The sequence below is a fragment of the Squalius cephalus genome, assembly GCF_949319135.1.
Source record: "Squalius cephalus genome assembly, chromosome: 6".
In the NCBI taxonomy this organism is placed as follows: Eukaryota; Metazoa; Chordata; class Actinopteri; order Cypriniformes; family Leuciscidae; genus Squalius; species Squalius cephalus.
Window position 1 is genome coordinate 28,033,004 of NC_137127.1, and position 20,262 is coordinate 28,053,265.

At 43.4% G+C, this 20,262-nt stretch overlaps 2 protein-coding genes and 1 long non-coding RNA gene across 3 annotated transcripts in view; 2 read left to right on the forward strand and 1 right to left on the reverse strand.

The window, feature by feature from the left end:
- Positions 1 to 283: 283 nt before the first annotated feature.
- LOC307160677 overlaps positions 284 to 20,262 on the forward strand; it is a 574,771-nt gene continuing 554,792 nt past the window's right edge. The window contains exons 1-2 of the long non-coding RNA XR_013821592.1: positions 284 to 330; positions 479 to 590. This is a non-coding gene — a long non-coding RNA (uncharacterized lncRNA). The remainder of the gene's footprint in view (positions 331 to 478; positions 591 to 20,262) is intronic.
- Positions 9,184 to 10,577, forward strand: LOC307160531 (putative nuclease HARBI1; the record flags this gene model as incomplete). Its single annotated transcript, XM_079874690.1, has 4 exons — positions 9,184 to 9,616; positions 9,778 to 9,893; positions 10,005 to 10,116; positions 10,204 to 10,577. 4 exons carry the CDS (start codon positions 9,184 to 9,186, stop codon positions 10,575 to 10,577), a joined length of 1,035 nt encoding a protein of 344 aa, XP_079730816.1.
- LOC307160654 (extracellular calcium-sensing receptor-like) lies at positions 16,384 to 19,719 on the reverse strand (the record flags this gene model as incomplete). The annotated part of the gene is made up of 6 exons (XM_079874846.1): positions 16,384 to 17,297; positions 17,385 to 17,508; positions 17,684 to 17,911; positions 18,027 to 18,854; positions 18,988 to 19,279; positions 19,499 to 19,719. 6 exons carry the CDS (start codon positions 19,717 to 19,719, stop codon positions 16,384 to 16,386), a joined length of 2,607 nt encoding a protein of 868 aa, XP_079730972.1.

Genomic DNA, 20,262 nt, shown 5'->3' on the forward strand with positions numbered 1-20,262 from the left:
TACTGTGTATTTATTTGTAGTATCTATAGTGTTGTAAAGCACTTTGGTCAACCTCGGTTGTTTTTAAATTGTGCTCTATAAATAAAGATTGTATTGTATTGTATTGTATGTTGTCAGCTAACGTTAGTTTAAAAACGCATGAGAGGTAAAAAAGCGTGGGAATGAGTAAAGGGATAAAACCGTCATTTATTCGTTAGAAGTTTACATAACCTCTTCAAACACTGCACGCTATTGAAAAGATATTTGTTTACATTTTTTTTAGATCAAGCATTAGAATAAGATTTTTATCGGGGGAGAACACCCAACAGAAAGACCCATTCACCAACTACAGTAAGTCAATTTTACCCACTGTTTGAAAACCTACACGGGGATTAATATATAGTATTAAGTATGATTTTCATCTTTAAAGTAAGACATTTAACGTTACTGATGGAAAGTCTGAGTAGCTTTTTGTCCTTTTGTCTTTCTTCTGCTGAAGTGGCGCACTGAAAGTGGATTCATGTCACCTTCATCAGTCCTTTCTTTAATCACTGGAAACCATCAAGGGAAAGACCCTCAGACGTGTCATAATAGGATAAATGCGGCTGCAGGTAAAATTATTTGATGGTTTGATTTTGGTGTACCAATTGGCTTTTTTGTGTGTGCTTCCCTTGCTATGATACACATTTCTGATGGGATTGCCACGCTTTAAGTGTTTACATTTTTAATCATGTACTACTAACAGACTCAAAGATGACATTACTCAGTTCATGTTGTGTGAATGTTCCCTTTCGTCAGCAGGGAACTCCGACGCCTCGTCTGGGGAGTTCCCCTGACGAATTGGGATCACGCTAGGGAGACCAATTGCCTTCGAGTGAATTAAAACGAGCCAATGAACATTGGCATGCAAGGTTTGCATTCCGCGGCCCGCCTACCAGTGCGGGTATAAGGCGGAATCAAGCGCATACACAAACGCTTTCTGCTTCGGAGCCGACCGGTTGTGTCCTCTCTGAGTGAATGAGTTTTAAGATTGTATTTATCTTACGCTCTACGAGTCTGCTGTTTCGGGAAGGGACCTCTCTGTGTTGGTGAGACGGCGTTTCAGCGACCGCGCGATTTCCTGTCTGCCGGCTGCGTCTACACGCTGTTAATTCAAAAGCTGTTTTTACAGCTGGTAAACGGTTGAGTGCGCACAGCGGGCTTGCAGTTTCCCCTTGGTGTCGCCGCGTTGGGTCCCTGTGTGCTTCAGCACAATAAAGAGAGTAATTTCTTCCTGAAAGAGCAACACGAGTGAAGATCGCGTCCTTTTCAGGATGACGTTTCACTCGTGTGTTTCTGGATGCAATCGTTCCTGTCCTTATTTGACGGCCACGTTCATTGTTTCACATGCCTAATCAGTGTGTGAGACTGCGTTCGTGGGTGGTTCATGTTCTCTCATGAGTGCATGACCACGTCGGCACGTTGTTCGTCTCCCCTTTTTAAAGGCTCGAGCCGCTCAGCGTGCCGTGTGCCGTCGAGCGCCGGTTGACAGCGTGGGTTGTCACGGCAACCCAGCGCGCGTCATTCGGCGCTCAAGATGCGTGGTCAAGATCAAGACTCGCGTGCCTCTATGAGGTGAGTCCCTTTGCTTGTTTCCCGATCTAGTTCTCTTCTGGTGCACCAGGAGAGGGCTACTTTGGCAAATAACATTGGTGATCTGAGGGTTACAGTGCGGAATGTCTCGCCAGGTGAAAGACCCTCACGAGCTTCCCACTCCTCTAGCGCGTCACAAACATGCTGAGACTGTGTTCGTGGGTGGTTTGTGCTCTCTACATGAGAGCATGACCACGTCGGCACGTTGTTCGTCTTGCCTGAGGGCTTGAACGCTCAGCGTGCCGTGTGCCAGCGATGGCCACGTTCACTGTCTTGCATGCCTGGTTGACGGCCATGATCGCTGTTTCACATGCCTAATCAGTGTGTTGAGACGGCGTTCATGGGTGGTTCATGTTCTTTCATGAGTGCATGACCACGTCGGCACGTTGTTCGCCTCCCCTTTCTCGTAAAGGCTTGAGCCGCTCAGCGTGCTGTGTGCCGTCGAGGCTTTGAATGGGTTTTTGGTCCTTATCATGAGGGACCAAGCATTTCATTCGGGGCCCCAGGGGAGGACAGATGTCGATTGCTACATCGGAGAGAGGGCTGTTATACTCTGAAAATGATGCTGAGTTCCTACTGTAATGGTGTGTTCTCATGCTGAAGGTTCAGACTTGACAGCCACACTTCCTGGGTCTAAAGTGCCTAGATGTGTGTGAAAAATTTTGGCAGTATGGAAGTATTTTGGTGCCAATATGGCAAGCCAAACATGCCTAAATCTGCAGAAGTTTTTCCTCTCTCACTACCCCTGCACATTCAGTGCATGTGGGTAGTTCTGACTCGGAGTCGAGCTGCGCTTTATGACTGACCGTGATTAGTCACAGCGCTGGCCTTCGGTCAGACGATGTCCACACTGTGGTCCAGAAGCGCCTTAAAACCAGCCCGCTCGGAGTTCGTTTCCCCCCCAGCAAAAGGAGAGGAAATGACCCTGAGAGGAGCGACCCAGAGAGTGTGACGAAAACTGCTCTTTGGGAGTGTGTGTCATCACCACTCCTTCCCCCGGAGGAGGGCCGGGTGGAGAATCCTTTGTTAAATTTTTTGTTTCTGTTCCGCCGCCGACCAGCTGGTCGGTGGTACCCAAAACCTAAAAAAGAGCAGTTTCTTCCTCCTCTGGGTCATTCACGGTTGGGTCTGCTGAACAAGCAGTCTCTCCCGTTACAGAGTGGGACGGCAGTGTGCGCCACCCTCGGGTCTCGCCACTCTCAGTCCCCTCTCCCCAGCTGGCAGATAGCAGTGGCGCCACCTCGGTCACGTCACTCCTGTCTGCCGCTGGGCGGGAAGGCACGGAGACCAGCAGCCGCCCTTGGGCCTCGCTCCTCGTCTCCTCCCCTTCCCTCGCCAGGCGACAGCCCGCAGCAGAACACTCTCGGGTCTTCTCTGCCGTCTGTCCTCCGGTGGAAGCAGGTAGGTGTTGTCCAAGTACACACCCAGACCCCGCTCTCGGCCGCTACAATGCCACCGGAGCAGTGTCCCTGCCTTCCGCCTCGCTGCCCCTCCGCGGGTACGCCGGCGGTGCGGGTGGGCTCGTTGCGGCAGTTTCTCGGAGCCTGGCTAGCGCTCCCGAGACCCTCGCACTGGCTCATTCGCACCATCCGGCTCGGCTATGCAATTCAGTTTGCACGCCGGCCTCCCAAGTTCAGGGGCATCCACTTCACCCGTGTGCGTCCAATGGATGCTCCGGTCTTGCGGAAGGAGATCGACGCCCTGCTGGCGAAGGACGCGATCGAGCCGGTCCCTCCAGCCGATATGAGGTCAGGGTTTTACAGCCCTTACTTCATTGTACCCAAGAAAGGCGGTGGGTTACGGCCAATCCTGGACCTGCGAGTATTGAATCGGGCCCTGCACAAGCTCCCGTTCAAAATGCTCACGCAGAAATGCATTTTCGAATGCATTCGTCCCCGGGATTGGTTTGCAGCGATCGACCTGAAGGACGCGTACATTCATGTCTCGATTCTTCCCCGACACAGACCATTTCTTCGGTTTGCTTTCGAGGGTCGAGCATATCAGTACAAGGTCCTACCCTTCGGGCTGGCCCTGTCGCCCCGTGTCTTCACGAAAGTCGCGGAGGCGGCCATTGTTCCCATGAGAGAACAAGGCGTTCGCATTCTCAACTATCTCGACGACTGGCTCATTCTGGCACACTCGTGAGATGTGTTGTGCGATCACAGGGACATGGTGCTCCGGCACCTCAGTCATTTAGGGCTTCAGGTCAACTGGGACAAGAGCAAACTCTGCCCTGTGCAGAAGATCTCTTATCTCGGTATGGAACTGGACTCGGTCGCCCAGACTGCGCGCCTCACGAAGGAACGCGTCCAGTCAGTGCTCAACTGCCTCAAGTCTTTTCGAGGCAAGTCAGCGGTCCCACTGAAACAGTTTCAGAGGCTCCTGGGGCATATGGCAGCCGCAGCCGCAGTAACGCCGCTCGGTCTGTTGCATATGAGACCGCTCCAGCACTGGCTTCACGATCGAGTCCCGAGGTGGGCGTGGCAGAGCGGCACGTTCCGGGTCAAAGTCACCCCGCACTGTCGCCAAACCTTCACCCCTTGGTCGGATCCTGTGTTCCTACGGGCCAGAGTGCCCCTAGTCCAGGTTTCCAGGCATGCTGTGGTATTCACAGATGCTTCTACCAAGGGCTGGGGGGCCACGTACAAAGGGCATGCAGTCTCGGGTCTGTGGACGGGGCCCCAGCTGCATTGGCACATCAACTGCCTAGAGTTGCAAGCAGTACGATTAGCCTTGTGTCGCCTCAAGGGCTTTCTCAAACAAGCACGTACTGGTCCGTACGGACAGCACTGCGACTGTTGCGTACATCAACCGACAAGGTGGTCTACGCTCCCGTCGTATGTCGCGACTCGCCTCCCACCTCCTCTTATGGAGTCAGAAGCATCTGAGGTCGATTCGTGCCGTTCATGTCCCCGGGGAACTCAATCATGTGGCCGACGAGCTTTCACGTCAGCCTCCCCTTCCGGGAGAATGGCGACTCCATCCCCAGGCGGTCCAGCTGATTTGGCGAATCTTCGGAGCCGCACAGGTAGACCTGTTTGCCTCTCCGGACACGACCCATTGCCAGTGGTATTACTCCCTGACCGAAGGAACTCTCGGCACGGATGCCCTGGCACACAGCTGGCCCCGGGACTTACGCAAATATGCGTTCCCCCCAGTGAGCCTTCTTGCACAGACACTGTGCAAGGTCAGGGAGGACGAGGAGCAGGTCCTTTTGGTAGCCCCGTATTGGCCAACCCGGACTTGGTTCCCAGAACTCATGCTCCTCGCGACAGCCCCTCCTTGGCCGATTCCTCTGAGGAACGACCTTCTTTCTCAGAGACGGGGCACTCTATGGCACCCGCGTCCAGACCTCTGGAAACTCCATGTCTGGTCCCTGGACGGGACGCGGAGGTTCTAGATGGCCTGCCACAGGCAGTGGTAGATACCATCTCTTCAGCTAGAGCCCCCTCTACGAGGCGCCTCTATGCTCTGAAGTGGAACCTGTTCGTCGGCTGGTGTTCTTCCCACGGGGAGAACCCACGAACTTGCCCGGTCAGAGTCGTGCTCTCCTTCCTACAAGAGGGGTTGGAGCGAAGGCTGTCTCCCTCCACTCTCAAAGTGTATGTTGCCGCAATAGCTGCACATCACGATGTAGTTGGCGGTAAGTCCGTGGGGAAGCACGACCTGGTCATCAGATTCCTCAAGGGTGCTAGGAGGCTAAATCCACTTCGCGATTTGCACCCTGTACCCTCTTGGGACTTAACTTTAGTGCTAGAGCGCTCCAAAGTCCTCCTTTTGAGCCTTTGACGACAGTTGAGCTTAATATCCTGTCCATTAAGACAGCGCTCCTGTTAGCATTGGCTTCCTTCAAGAGGGTAGGGGATCTGCAGGCTTTTTCGGTCGACGTATCGTGCCTAGAGTTCGGGCCTGGCCTTTCTCATGTTACATTGAGACCCCGGCTCGGATATGTGCCCAAGGTTCCTACCACTCCCTTCGCGGACCAGGTAGTGAACCTGCAAGCGCTGCCCCAGGAGGAGGCAGACCCAGCCCTAGCTTTTCTCTGTCCCGTCCAGGCCCTCCGGGTTTATATAGACAGAACGCAAAGCTGTAGGACCTCAGATCAGCTCTTTGTTTGTTACGGAGGCCAGCAGAAGGGGAAGGCTGTCTCCAAGCAGAGGTTAGCCCACTGGCTAGTGGATGCTATCACCAGGGCTTATGAGTCCCAGGGTGAGCCCTGCCCACCCAGGTTGCGGGCTCACTCCACTAGGAGTGTTGCCGCTTCCTGGGCTCTGGCACAAGGCACCTCGCTAACAGACATTGTAGAGCTGCGGGCTGGGCGACACCGAACACGTTCGCTAGGTTTTATAGCCTACGTGTGGAACCTGTTTCCTCCCGAGTACTTGCTATGGCCAGTAATTAGAGGGAATAGGTGTGTCGGCTTGCGACGCCATTCCGTGAGCGGATACGTGCGTCTTTCGCTCCGTTGGTTACCCAACAAACGGCTAACCTCGTGAGTTCCTCCATCACCCCCTCCGGTGTCAGGCGTTGCGGACCGCCTGGCACCAGGTCTGCTACCTTCAGTAAGGAGTTGTTAGTAGACTGGGTGCCTTTCCAGTGGTCCCTGCGGCGACCCATGATTGCCACGTGCAGTTCAGCCGTGTCTTCCCCTTGACAGACTCATTCTGTCGTCCCTGTTGAGTACGCTCCTCACTCCTCTGGACTGGGACTACCTTCAAGGACTGCCATATGTTTCACTACCCTACGTGGTTAGTACATGTGTGTATTTGAGGGCCTTCCTCTAGGCTGCCTCAGCTTCCGCAGCGTTCCCTCCCCCTATTATATCCTTGGGGTCGGGCATGCTTTCCCAGTGTTATCCAATATCCACTGATTGGGTCTTGCGGAACAGCAGTGTGATTCCCTAGCTAGCTCCCGCAAAATTTCTGGAAACTGCTGCAGGGCTGTAGCTTAGCTGGGCGCTGGAAGGGGCCAGCACCATGGCGTTTTGGTAGGGATCCCAATTCGTCAGGGGAACTCCCCAGACGAGGCGTCGGAGTTCCCTGCTGACGAAAGGGAACGTCTCGGTTACGTATGGTAACCCTCGTTCCCTGAGTCCAGTCGCCATGCTGCTGTACCTTCGCGGAGGACTGGACACCGTTCGGCTCCTCAGCGAAAAGCGTTTGTGTATGCGCTTGATTCCGCCTTATACCCGCACTGGTAGGCGGGCCGCGGAATGCAAACCTTGCATGCCAATGTTCATTGGCTCGTTTTAATTCACTCGAAGGCAATTGGTCTCCCTAGCGTGATCCCAATTCGTCAGGGGAACTCCCCAGACGAGGCGTCTCCGTTCCCTGGACTCAGGGAACGAGGGTTACCATACGTAACCGAGACGTTATAATGGCAAACGTTTTTACAATTTAAATCAATTTTAAGATTGTTTAAAGGAATGGTAAAAAAAAAAAAAAAAAAAAAATCCTGCTTTTTAAGGACTTTTCATTGAATAATTTCTTCTTTCCCCCCTTCAGATTTGCCAAGGATCCAGCTGATTACTGGCAATTTGGTGGAGGATTATTCTTTAGCTGCTACATTGCACTATCACTTCTGGTACGGATTCTTTGGCCTTTTGTGTTATTTTTTTTATTTTACTTGATTTAATAAATTACTTTTAATTAGTACAATGTATGGTTAGGATTCTGAATTAAAACAGTGTAATGTTTCTCCACAAATATTATCAGAAATATATAATTGTTGAAACAATATAAACCTGCATTGATAGATATAAAGAACAACAGACCTCAACCCTCTCAGCTCAACACCACAATTTGTTGATTTCTTCATCTGTTTTAAGGATGAAATCATGACCTTATGATTATAGTAACCTGAACTGACACATGGAAGTAATATTAAATTTTTTACAATTCCACCTTGGGGCTCTGAAGAATTTCTTGTGTAAATGTACTTGTTTTTTCAGAATAAAACTTGTTTTACAATCTTGAGCATGTGTTAACTCATTATTTAATGTGTTTAATTAAGCCATTGCTGCCAGTCATTTGACAGTTAACAATTTTTAGTGTACAGTTATGGACAGTTAATCACAAAATCAGTCAGCATTGTCATGACTCATGTTCCAACTGCAAACTAGTTTGTAATTGAATGTACAATTGTATTATCCCATGATGAAAGGTAAGACGGTGAAACAACGTCACGATATCAACGTTGATTCAATTTGCAAAATCGAAAGGTAATTCAACGTTGATTCAACGTCGACAGAAGACCATAACCCGAAAGGTAAGTCGCGATTTCAACGGTGAATCAACACAATATCAACGTTGATCCGTTTTGCAAAATCGAAAGGTAATTCACTGTTGATTCAACCATGGTACCTGACGTTGTTTCAACAGTGAATCAATGTTGAAATGCCGGCTGGGATGGACTTACCTGCACGTGATGCACGGGCATCATCTCGCAGTTTCTTCTTATTTCTTTTCTTAGATCCTAACTCCTGCTGTCTTTTAGGGGCCATTTCCAAAAAAGTTGCCTACTGTCTGTCTGTCTGTCAAACTTCATCCTTCGCAAAGGCGCCCGCGCGAACAACCGGCACGGACCATCCAACGCGGGGGGGGCAGTACTTTCTAGACTAGAGCAATTAAATTATCTTGTTCCCCCTTTTTTTGTTACATATACATGGGTAAAATGTGGCAAAAAATATTTCTATAGGCTAATGAAATAATATCGGCATTATAATTTTTTTTTCATTAGGCTATTTTTGGTGCCCCCTCAGCACTTGGTGCCCCACGCACAGCGCGTGATGCGCACGGTGGGAGCGGCGGCGCTGAGTCTATAGAAACTTGATCACATAATAGCGAGTAGTGATTCTACACGGGTTTGCAGCAACGTAAGTTTATTAACCTTTTTTCTTTCCGATGTAACATGTAATGTTTAGCGCTGATCGTTTCCTTTCTTTGATATTGCTTATGAATAGAAGCAACACTGGGGAGAGTGCACAGCTATTAGTCATCCACACCATTCAACTTTATTGTTACGGGGCATATAGCTCTAATTCATCTAGGCTGGTGTCCAAAGAAAAATGTAAGTTTATCTAATCCTTTTTTTTTTTTTTGTCCTAATTTTCTAATTAGAGATTTAATATTGTTTTAAAATCAAACATCGCATCATAAACCACTTATGCTTGTGATTACAGGAGGATTGCCTTTGTCTGTCACTAGCCACTGTTTTTCCTGGGTTTAATCATTCTGTTTTACTTTTTATTTATTTGGATGTTTGTGTGTGTGTTTTGGGGATCTGCTACCACCGTTCTGTGATGACCTGGGGCCTGTACCATGAAGCCGGATTAGGTGGCTAGCCAGCTATGTTTCAGCTTAGTTTCCGCCAACCCTGGGTTTTAGGTACTATGAAAGTAGCTCGGCTTTAATCGGTGTTCGTTGCCATGGTATCTTACGCTGCACGGCTAACCTGCTCCGGGGCAGGTTATGTTCTGGATTCAAGATCTCAGACTGAAGTTTGACCAATCAGCTGTGAGCAAAGAAACATATAAGTGACGTAACTAATTCCCAGCGTCTGTTCTCTGTTGCAATGGCTTCACCTTTTCTCCCAAATCCTGTGGACATCTCTGCGCAAATTGTTAGACGAGCACTTCGTAGAGAAAGAGTTTTTAGGGACAGACAAAATCCATTTGACTTTCCTGATGCTTACTTGTATGAAAGATACAGATTTTCCGCGGAAGGAATGTCTTATCTTTGTGAACTTCTTGAGCCGCACATAAAAAATGTGACTCGTCGAAGCCATGCCCTTACTGTACCACAAATGGTATGTATTGCGTTGCGATTTTTTGCAAGTGGTACATACTTGTATGCGGTCGGGGATGCAGAGAATCTAGGGAAAAACACAGTCTGTCGAACCATTCGAAAGGTGGTCCTCGCTCTGCAGGGGTACACGAATAGCTTCATTGTGTTCCCTGGACATTTATCGACCATGTCCATAAAAGAGGGCTTTTATAAAATTGCCGGTAAGATATCTTGATACATCACATGAACAAATGTAACATTTTACACTCTTTTTTTTTTTTCAAAAAAGCATATTTCACACTTAGAAATCTATTATACAGTAGTCTGCAGTAGCTACCTGTTAAGAATGATTTTAAATATATATTTTTAATTCCTATGATAGGATTCCCTAGAGTCATAGGAGCAATAGACTGCACACATGTTGCAATCTCCACAGCTCTCGGAGAACATGAGGCAGATTATGTGAACAGAAAGTCCTTTCACAGCCTTAATGTTCAGGTAGGGCTATACTATATAGCCTATGTGAAGTGATTTTTATTTGCATTGAGATCAATCTTTAAATAAATAGTAACTAACAGGACAATTATTTACTGTACATTTCATCTGCAGATGACTTGTGATCATGAATGCATGATAACAAGTTTGGATGCCAAATGGCCTGGCTCAGTACATGACTCACGAATTTTCCGTGAGTCTATTTTGTGTCAGCGCTTTGAGGAAGGCAAGTTCAATTTGGTACAGTACACTTTAAAGTTTTAATTTTAATAGCAAAACTTACACAATTTTCCCCTTTTCTGTTCTATGACAGGGCTTTTTGATGGCCTGTTGGTAGGAGATCGAGGTTATGCATGCCAGAGGTTTTTGCTGACCCCCTATCCTGACCCTCAGAGAGGGCCACAAAACCGCTTCAATGTGGCCCTCAGTAAAACCAGGGTCAAGATCGAGATGACCTTTGGCATCCTAAAGGCACGTTTCAACTGCCTTAGGCGTTTAAGAGTGTCACCAGAGCGGGCATCACAGATAGTGGCTGCATGTGCAATTCTGCATAATATAGCCACTATCAGAAAGGAGCGAGTACCACCACAGAACCAGCTTCTCCCCGATGAAATTGACCCCATCACACTTGACCACCCAGCTGGTGCAGCTGTGAGAAATGCAATCACAACACAATATTTTACTTAATAAAAGCACACTGACACTGCTGATATGTCTCAAACTGTTTTATTGGTCATCATGTGGCTATGGAGGAAGAGAGAGAGCAAGAAAAAATACATTAAAATTACATTAATAAACATTCATAGTGTTCACACTAAAGGGTTACTTGGTTAAAAAAAAGTTCACATACTGAGATCTGTTTTTTCCAGCTGTTTGATCTCCAATTTAATTTTTTTAATTTGGAGCCTCCTCAGCTCACAGTCCAGCTCCTTTAGTGTGCAGTCTAGTTCGAGGCTCCTTTTGTACAGGGCCCTGACTGAGTCTGTTTCCACCTGAAACAATTCCACCACAAACAATCATTACACGTTTTCTGGAGGTTGATCAAATCACAAAAAGTGGCATGACTTTCTACAAACACAGGACTGACTGTAAATTATGTCAAGGGTTTAAAGCATTACCTTGTTCACATTCCTTCTGTAGCCCATTGTGGTAGAGGCTTCAGGTTCTGGGGCAGGTTGTGAAAAATCCTACAAAAGAGATGTGTAAGGGCCAGTCACTTAATTATGACATTCAAATGTGTGCCATAATAAAAAGCTCAGTGCATTCACCTCAGCAACTGTCTCAGAACACACAGACAGAGTGTCTTCATCGTTTGGTTCACCCTAATAAATAAAAGGCCAATGTAAAGCATAACTGTTATAAAGCAGGTTATGTTTGGTGTTCTGTCTGCTGCATACTGACCTCTGTGTGGGAGACTGTGTGAATGTGTGCTGGCTTCAACAGGGACACTGTATTTCCCTCTACTGCACAACAGAGTCAGCCATATTTAACTTTTAAAAAAAAAAACATTAGTAATGCATTGTACACACATACCCAGTGTCACTTGCTTAGAGGAGCCAGCACCAGGGTCAGACTGAACAGCACATGCAATCCCATCCATAATCGGCCGCCCCTTATTGTTGCTCAGAGCCAACTCCTCCGCCACAGTGTAATCTTGAGGAGGTGGCCCTCCCCCAGTTTTCTTCATTTCACATTTTTTTCTGTTTGCTGCAAACAAGTGTTTGTGATTAAATGTTCAAAAAATAATAATAAAAGGTTATGTTAAATACTCACCACTTTGAATTATATTTTTATACTTTGTCTTGATCTGCTGCCAAGAACGTTTGGAGTTGGGGTTGCATCTAAAAATCAATGAATATCAATCTTTCTTAGGATGTAATAGCCTATACATTCACATTTTACATACATCTACACACACGTATGCATGTGTGTATGAGATATATATATATATATATATATATATATATATATATATATATATATATATATATATATATATATATATATAATATATATAGAGATATAATATATATATATATATATGTAGAGATATAATATATATATATATATAGAGAGAGATATAATATATATATATATATATATATATATAGAGAGAGAGATATAATATATATATATATATATATATAGAGAGAGAGAGATATAATATATATATAGAGATATAATATATATATAGAGATATAATATATATATAGAGATATAATATATATATATATTATATCTCTATATATATATTATATCTCTATATATATATTATATCTCTCTCTCTATATATATATATATATATATATATATATATTATATCTCTCTCTCTCTCTCTCTCTATATATATATATATATATATTATATCTCTCTCTCTATATATATATATTATATCTCTACATATATATATATATATATATATATATATTATATATATATATATATATATATATATATATATATACACGAATACATTTTCATTTGAGCATTTAATACATTTTTAATATGATTAGCCTACATAAATGTACATTAATTGTTTAACTTACGCATTAACGCAATCAGCAATCTTCCTCCAAGATTGTTCTCTTGCTTTGGCAGCAGATACAGTGTTACTGCGTGCTTGAAAAATACTTTTATATTCCTCATATTTCTGGATTATTATCTCTTGCTCCTCCTCTGAAAAGTATGTAGCTCTCGCTCTATCCATTTCGAACGCGATTGGTTGTTCAGTGTCGACGTCACTCTTTTATGTGCACGCGCGCGTGGATTAATCATAGCTTAAGGATCAAAGCCTGAGTTGACAGAGAAAGTTGATGAGCTGCGTCATGGTACCAATAAAGCCTGATTGCATCGGTTTGGTTTTGTCAACTCAAAACCAATCCTGTAACCCCGAGTTTGTTCAGCTACCTTCATGGTACAGGCCCCTGGATCTAGGTGGGCCTAGGATGGAGTCCTGCTAGTGGTAGCTTGTTAATCTAAATGTTTTGTTTGTTTTGTGTTTTTGTTTCTCTGTTTGGCAATCATCATACTCCAATATTCGGCCTATGAGCATTGTGCAATATCTCCTTTGGGGACAGTGTCTATTTTGCAATGTTCACTAGTGTGAAGTGTGAAATGCTGTGTTAGTGTATGTGTAACTGGTGTGAATTATCCTTTGATTTGTTTTTCTTACATTGTATTATTTTCTTTAATTTACTGTTTATACTAAGTTTTTTTTTTCTACTTTTGTATTTAGAATGGATTAATGAACCTCACGAAATTTTGTTCATATTATTGTTCATGAGTAAGAATATAACGTTAATGTAGAGGAACTTTTCTTTGGGTCTTTGTTTGGGGTGGGAGCGTCATCGGTGGAACATCTCCGGGGTTTCCCCTTGGACATGCATTATGCGATTGCGTCAGTCTATTTGCGCGAGGCTGATGAGCGCATGCACGTCTCTTCTCTCGTGAACATTCTTCTGGTATGCTGATGTTTATCGTCCAAATGCATATTTCTTTGCTCAACAAGTGTGATTTAAGTGATAGCAGCATTTGATTGTGTTGGTTGTGATGAAGTGTGTTTAATTGTAATTCGATTTTCATGAAATTTATCATGGAGCTTACTAATTATCATATTAACACTCAGTGTCTACACGAGAGAGTGAGAGAGAAGCCATTGCCCCGGTGCTATCATCCACTGATGATATTTGTCTGTTTACAGGTATGTTGTTTAATTAGTTATGTTCTTGAAAGAAAAGAGATCTAGTTGACTGTTGATAAACATGTATTGTACATAGTGTTCTAAGGGGTAAGAATCCATTTTGATGATTCGCGCTGTGCGTGACGCACGTGGTGAGGCCTGCACGTGGTATGGTGCTGAATGTCTATTGAATGTTTCATTTTCTCATTTTCATCTGCATTTTTTTCATTATAATATTTTATATCATATGAATATTTGAATTAATGCATGTTTAAATGTAATCTAGTATATACAATATTGTAATATATTACTTGTAATGTATTACACTATTTTGAGTGCATTGAGAAGAATGTTAATGTGATGTATCAAAAGGAAGACAAGAAATTTATATATTGTCATTAGTTTTTTATTTACCTGTATTTATTTTTATTTTATTTTTTATTTTATTGTACAATTTGGTCAGTCTATTTGCGCGAGGCTGATGAGCGCATGCACGTCTCTTCTCTCGTGAACATTCTTCTGTGTCTACACGAGAGAGTGAGAGAGAAGCCATTGCCCCGGTGCTATCATCCACTGATGATATTTGTCTGTTTACAGATTAAAAATACTGGATCTCATCATTGAGTGGTCGTTTGGTCCTTGTGTGTCAGAGAGTCCGTTCCAGACATGCTACATATGCACGGCCGATTTGGTTTCTTGCAGTGTTGGAGTGTGTGTATGTGAACAGTATCTATTTATTCGACTTTAGTCACTGTAGTCTTGATATTGTTAGACTTTATATCCTGTAACTCATTTATTATGAGACTTTTATTCACTGTGATTTATTTATTGTAGAATTGTTCACTGTTACCTACGGGGAAAATGTGTATGCTCTGATTGCCAATCAGTATATTATTGTCTAGTGTTTAATAAAATTATATTTGATTACATCAGTCCCATTTCTGTTCCTTTATTGGATACAACCTGTCAAATAGTTTAAAGGGGAGCACGATTTGGGTTTTCTAGTTTAGATATTCAAATTGTGTGCATTGGAGCGCCCCCTAGGGGTTACATTTATATAGACTAACTGTGTAATTCAGCAAGTGAACTTTTCTATACAATTTGATGTGTATATATATATATATATATATGTATGTGTGTGTATATGTATACATATACACACTTTATTTTTATTAAATTACATTTTTCATTTTCTTTTTTTCATTTATTATAATCTGTTCTTCTCTTTCATTTATTTAATTATTTGTTTTGTCATTATTGTTATTATTATTATTCTCTCTCTCTTGTAGCATGCTGTCCAACACTGTGTTTGGATCATTTATTGGTCTTGGTTTGGTTGATCATGTGATCTATGTAACCATGTGACTTCATAAATTAATATGGCTCCTGCACTTAACATTGTAAGCTTGGCATTGAGGTTACATGTGACCGAAACGTTTGCCACTTTTTTCAGTAAAAGCATTGATTTTATCTCTTGTCTTTGGTGGAGTGTGTGGACTCTCTTGAAGTGCCTCTCAAATTGACATCCATCCAAAGAAATGGCCTCTGGTCTCCTTCCCTGCGCACCACAGTGTTGCGTTTCTTTTTTCTTTTGCTAACATTGGAAGCTTGACTTAAAGCAGCTTTGTCACACTGCACCATTTTCCTTCCATTTTGCATTTCTATGGCAACACTGCACCGTGATTTTGCCAAGTAAGACATGTTCCTGATTCAAGATATTTTGTTGATCCTAGAACAACATTCCTGTCCAAAAATGTAGTCCTAACCCTCTCCCTATCCCTACCCCTAAACCTAACCATGCCCCTTACTAATCCCTAAAATCAGAGGTACATGATGGGTGAATAAAAATGAAGTAGAAGCATCAAAATGTAAACTTGACTTACAATAAACTTGTCCCCTCAAATGTGATTGGTTGATTGGAATGTTGTTCCAGGATCAAGAAAGATGTGGATCCATGAACATTTTGCACTTGGTGAAATCACATTCACCCATGTGACAAGGCAAGAGTGATAATGAAGTGGCTTGGAGATCATTACACTGAAATTTTGGATTTGTGGCCAGGCAACTCCCCGGATCTTAATCCCATAGAGAACCTGTAGTCAGTCCTCAAAAGGTAAGTGGACAAGCAGAAGTCCACAAATTGTGATCAGCTCCAAGCATTACAGTAACAAGGCAAGAATGGATTGGCATCAGTCAGGATTTGGCCCAGAGCGAATTGCCAAGGTTATAAAGAAGGGTCAACATTGTAAATATTGATTCTTTGCATATATTAAATGTTTTTGCCAATAAAAGCTTTTAAAACTTATGAAATGCTTATCACTATTTTCCAGTATACAATAGAAACATGTTTAGAAAATAATCTACAAATTCTGAAGCAGCAAACTTTGAGAAACACAAAATGTATGTCACTGCCAATACATTTGCCCCAAGCTGTATATAAAAGTCAAAGTGCAGTTAAAACAAGGCTGCATTCATCCCGAAAACATGCATGCCAAACAGAAAGATAAATACACATTTCACAAGTTTGCACTTACATGTAATCAGATATAGTACAAAATAAGCATATTGGTGAGCTGTCCGAGGAGAGGGCTTCCGAGCTCGTAATTTGGCCCGAACCAGAGCACCCCCCCCACCCAACCCCACCCCATCCCTGGACCGGATAGGAATAATTGAGAGTGAGGAGTTGGGGTGGAGGAGGGATGCTGGGAAAACTGTTGTAGAACAGAGGTAAGTCGGCTCTGTGTATATGCCTCTTCTCGCATTGATTGGGTAAATTATCTGAATGTGCTCCTCCTGAACTTTGTTAATAAACCATCATTTATTTTGTGAATCTCTTCCCATGACGGCTTTTTTAGTGTTTCTCTCTGGATGTAAAAGGATGATGTAGCACTTTGGGGCAAATATGGCCACCAGTAGTCCAAAACTAGAAGCTAAAATGGCAAATATTTCCACAGCTACTGCATATTTCCCTGGAGAGCTAACATATGCTGGAACAAATGCAACCCACACAGCACAGAAGATCAACATGCTGAAAGTGATAAACTTTGCTTCATTAAAATTATCAGGAAGATTTCTCGCCAGGAAGGCTATCAGAAAGCTTACTGCTGCCAACAGTCCAATGTATGCCAACAATGTAGAAAAACCAGCCACGGAGCCAATAGCACACTCATATACTATTTTAGAACGGATATACTGGTTGTTTTTATGGGGTGTTGGAGAGGAAGTTGATAGCCAGACTGCACATATCACAACCTGGATGGCAGTTAGGACCAGAACTGTGCATCTTTGTTGAGCTACTCCAAACCATTTTAACGTGCCTTGGCCCTCTGGTCGAGAGGAATTAAACACAGCTATTACTACCATAGTCTTGACTAGGATGCTGGAGATGCACAGGACAAAGCTTATGCCAAACACAACATGTCTTAACAGACATGTCCATAACTGTGGCTGACCAATGAACAGTAGTGCACACAGAAAACACAGTTTGAGTGACAACAGCAGCAGGAAGCTGAGCTCTGAATTATTGGCGCGTACTATGGGAGTGTTTCGGTGATTAGCAAAAATGACCATCACAAGAGCACAGAAGCAGGTGCCAATCAGGGAAGCAGTGGTCAGAGAGATGCCCAGAGGTTCCTCATAAGACAGAAACTCTACTTCTTTGGGGACACACTGATCCTTATCTGTATTGGACCAGAATTCATCTGGACACACTGTGCACTCATTTGCATCTGTGATTTAAGAAAAAGACAGAAGGTGAGGGATTTTAGAGCAACTTACTATCAATATAAACAAATTGCCAAATATAATCATCTCACCTGTTGTATTAGAAATCTCTCCATCTCCGCATGGAAGGCAGTCAAAACAGCAGACAGGAAAGCCCTTCCTCGTGGCTCGTCTGGTTCCTGGGGGGCAGCTCTCACTGCACACAGACCTTGGGGCCTGAAAGAGACATCATCTGTTGTTAGTCATATGTTTGTCTGTCATCTCTTTTACATAATGACAAGCTAGGCCTTTCCATTACTTCATTCTTATTTGTCTTTTCAAAGCTTTGACTATTTTTAGGTTATATACTGTGTCTGCAAAAGGGGTGACATTAACATGCAATGTTAGTTACCTTTTTTGGCTCAAAGTTCCAATATAATGCATCTTCATCCAGTTTGAGCACCATCCCTGTTGCTGCCCCTTCATTTACCACACCAACAGCTTTGACCCTTATTGACCCATCAAAGCTTGGCTGCCAGTTCAGGACATCATAGATGGCCAGAGCATCTCCATTCTTATCAAATGACACATGATCCCCAAAGCCTGTGGTGTAATCCACTTTCTGGAGGTAGTGAACCAGCTGCACAGTTTGTAGACAGAACTTTTTTTTATTAATGTAGCACATATATTTAGCTTTTCCACATTAGCTCTTGTATATTCCTGGAGAGAATCTGCACTATACCTGTACGTCTTACCTGCCAGGGTTTCAGGTTTGTTTTGTCAGCACATCTGTTCCCACTGAATGGTCCTCTACCCTCCTCACACTGCATCAGGTCATGAAACGCATGTGCCAGGGCATAAACTGCCTTATACACATTATAAGTGGCCCTCAGCTCTGAAACATCGGTGTATGGTGTGTATGTTGTTCTCAGATCCTCCTGTCCAGTACAAATCTTTTTCAATTGCTCTCCATCTCTCTCTTTACCATCAGTTTCATAACTGCACCCGAACATTTTCTCCCAGAAGATCCTCAACATATTATTTTTTGGATCATTGCTGGGATGGAGACGTAGCAGAAATTCATGAAGTCCCTGGATCTCTCCACGCCTGATGGCGATCCCCAGAGTGCCTCTTAGAAAGGGTAGTAAACGTGGAGTGTGGTGTACAAGAGAGGTGGCCCAAGCTTCACTCGCAATCCATTGTCTGCCTGTTATGTTCTGCAACACCACATCATCCATCAAAGGTATCAAAAAGGATGGAGTGGAAAAAACTACCACCACTCTAGCTGTAGAGGCCTGAATCACTGTTGTTATATGGTGAATATCTCTGAGGTTGTTATCATGGGGAAGGATTTCAGAAAAAGCAATACAGCCACCAAACAGCTGTATTTCCTGTTGGAAGAACTGAGCAGCATAGATGCCATAGTCATCATCACTGTAGACGAGACCAACCCAGGTCCATCCAAAATATTTTAAAATCTGAACCATAGCCCGCACCTGGAAGGCATCACTGGGAATAGTTCTGAAGAAAGAGGGGTACTTTTTCCTGTCACTCAAACAGGAGCAGGTGGCATAGTGACTAACCTAATTAGAGAGAAAGACAGAAGAAGAGAAGACAGAAAAATAGTGAAATTAACAAAAAATTCTCAGTACTTATGAAACATTTTTTTTTGTCATACAAAAACAGACAAGAAACACTTTTTTTTACTAATCTTACTATAGGTACTCGAAACAGCCCAAGAATACTGGAAATTGCAATGGAAGCAGTTGAACTTGAATCCCCCACGATTCCAATCACTGGAGGAGGGCCAGTGCAGTTTAGATTTGAGAAGGACTCCTCTGTCCCACTAGCCAGGGATATGGCAGCCCGAAACGCCATTCCTAGCATCACACAGTTGTCATAAACATGGTAACCAAGAGTGATGTTAGGCAGCAGGTTTGGATTCTTATTGATCTCATCTATTGCAAAAGCCATGGTCTGTGCCTGCTGGAAGCTTTCCATATCAAATCTATGAAAAGCAATAGAATGTTGATATTTAACTATTCTGGAAGGGTATACAATTATCAAATTCACAATGGCAACACAATGGCAATTAACATTGAATTCAAGATGTTTTGTATAAATAAATAAATAAATAAATAAACATTGAGATATATTTTTCTAGTTTTAATAAATTGTTCTCTTTTTTCCAGCCTTGTATTGCTGTCCTTATTCACTCTAGACTCACTGCTCACAGTAAGGTGGTTCTGGCTCTGTTCTGAAGCTCAGCTCTGGGAACACTGTGAGGAAGTCAACCTCGAACAGGCCTCCAAATATAACATCTCCATCCTTGAACATTCCATTCAACTTGAAGTGTCCTTGAAGCTGACAGGTGCCTGATCTGAGTATTGAAGCTGACAAAATAAAGTTAAAGGACAGATACAGGCAGATGTACAGAGTGAAACTCATCTCTATTTCTGAGCCATTCAACCACTCTGCTCACTAATTTATGATGAAGCTTGCGTGGGTGTTGCTTTAAAAGAGCAGGCAATGTTAAGTCGGTATCTCTGGCAATCAGGATCTTGCCCTCCTATCACTGTTTTTTTTTTTTTTTTTTTCTCTCTAATCTATATTAACACTAGAACTCCCAAGGCGGTCATTTTGACCGTTTTTAAATTTTACAATGTAATAACTTTGTTAAAATAAAATAAATGTGGCTGTAGGACTCTGACTTTTCCTAAATATGTGTATATTTTATTCTGACACTGTTATTTTATTAAAATCATAAAACACACAACAGTTCTGACTATTTCTACCTAGAACTACCATAACGGTCATTTTGACCGCACGCGTTATAGATATCATAAGTCCGCTACATTGCAAATCTCGCAGAGGGACTTCATCATACGACTGGCGAGCGAACTTCACTCCGACCACATGGAATCAAAAGCCATACAACTGGAGGAACTGCAAACAAAATAAAACCAAGGAGATGTATCAAATGTCACAACG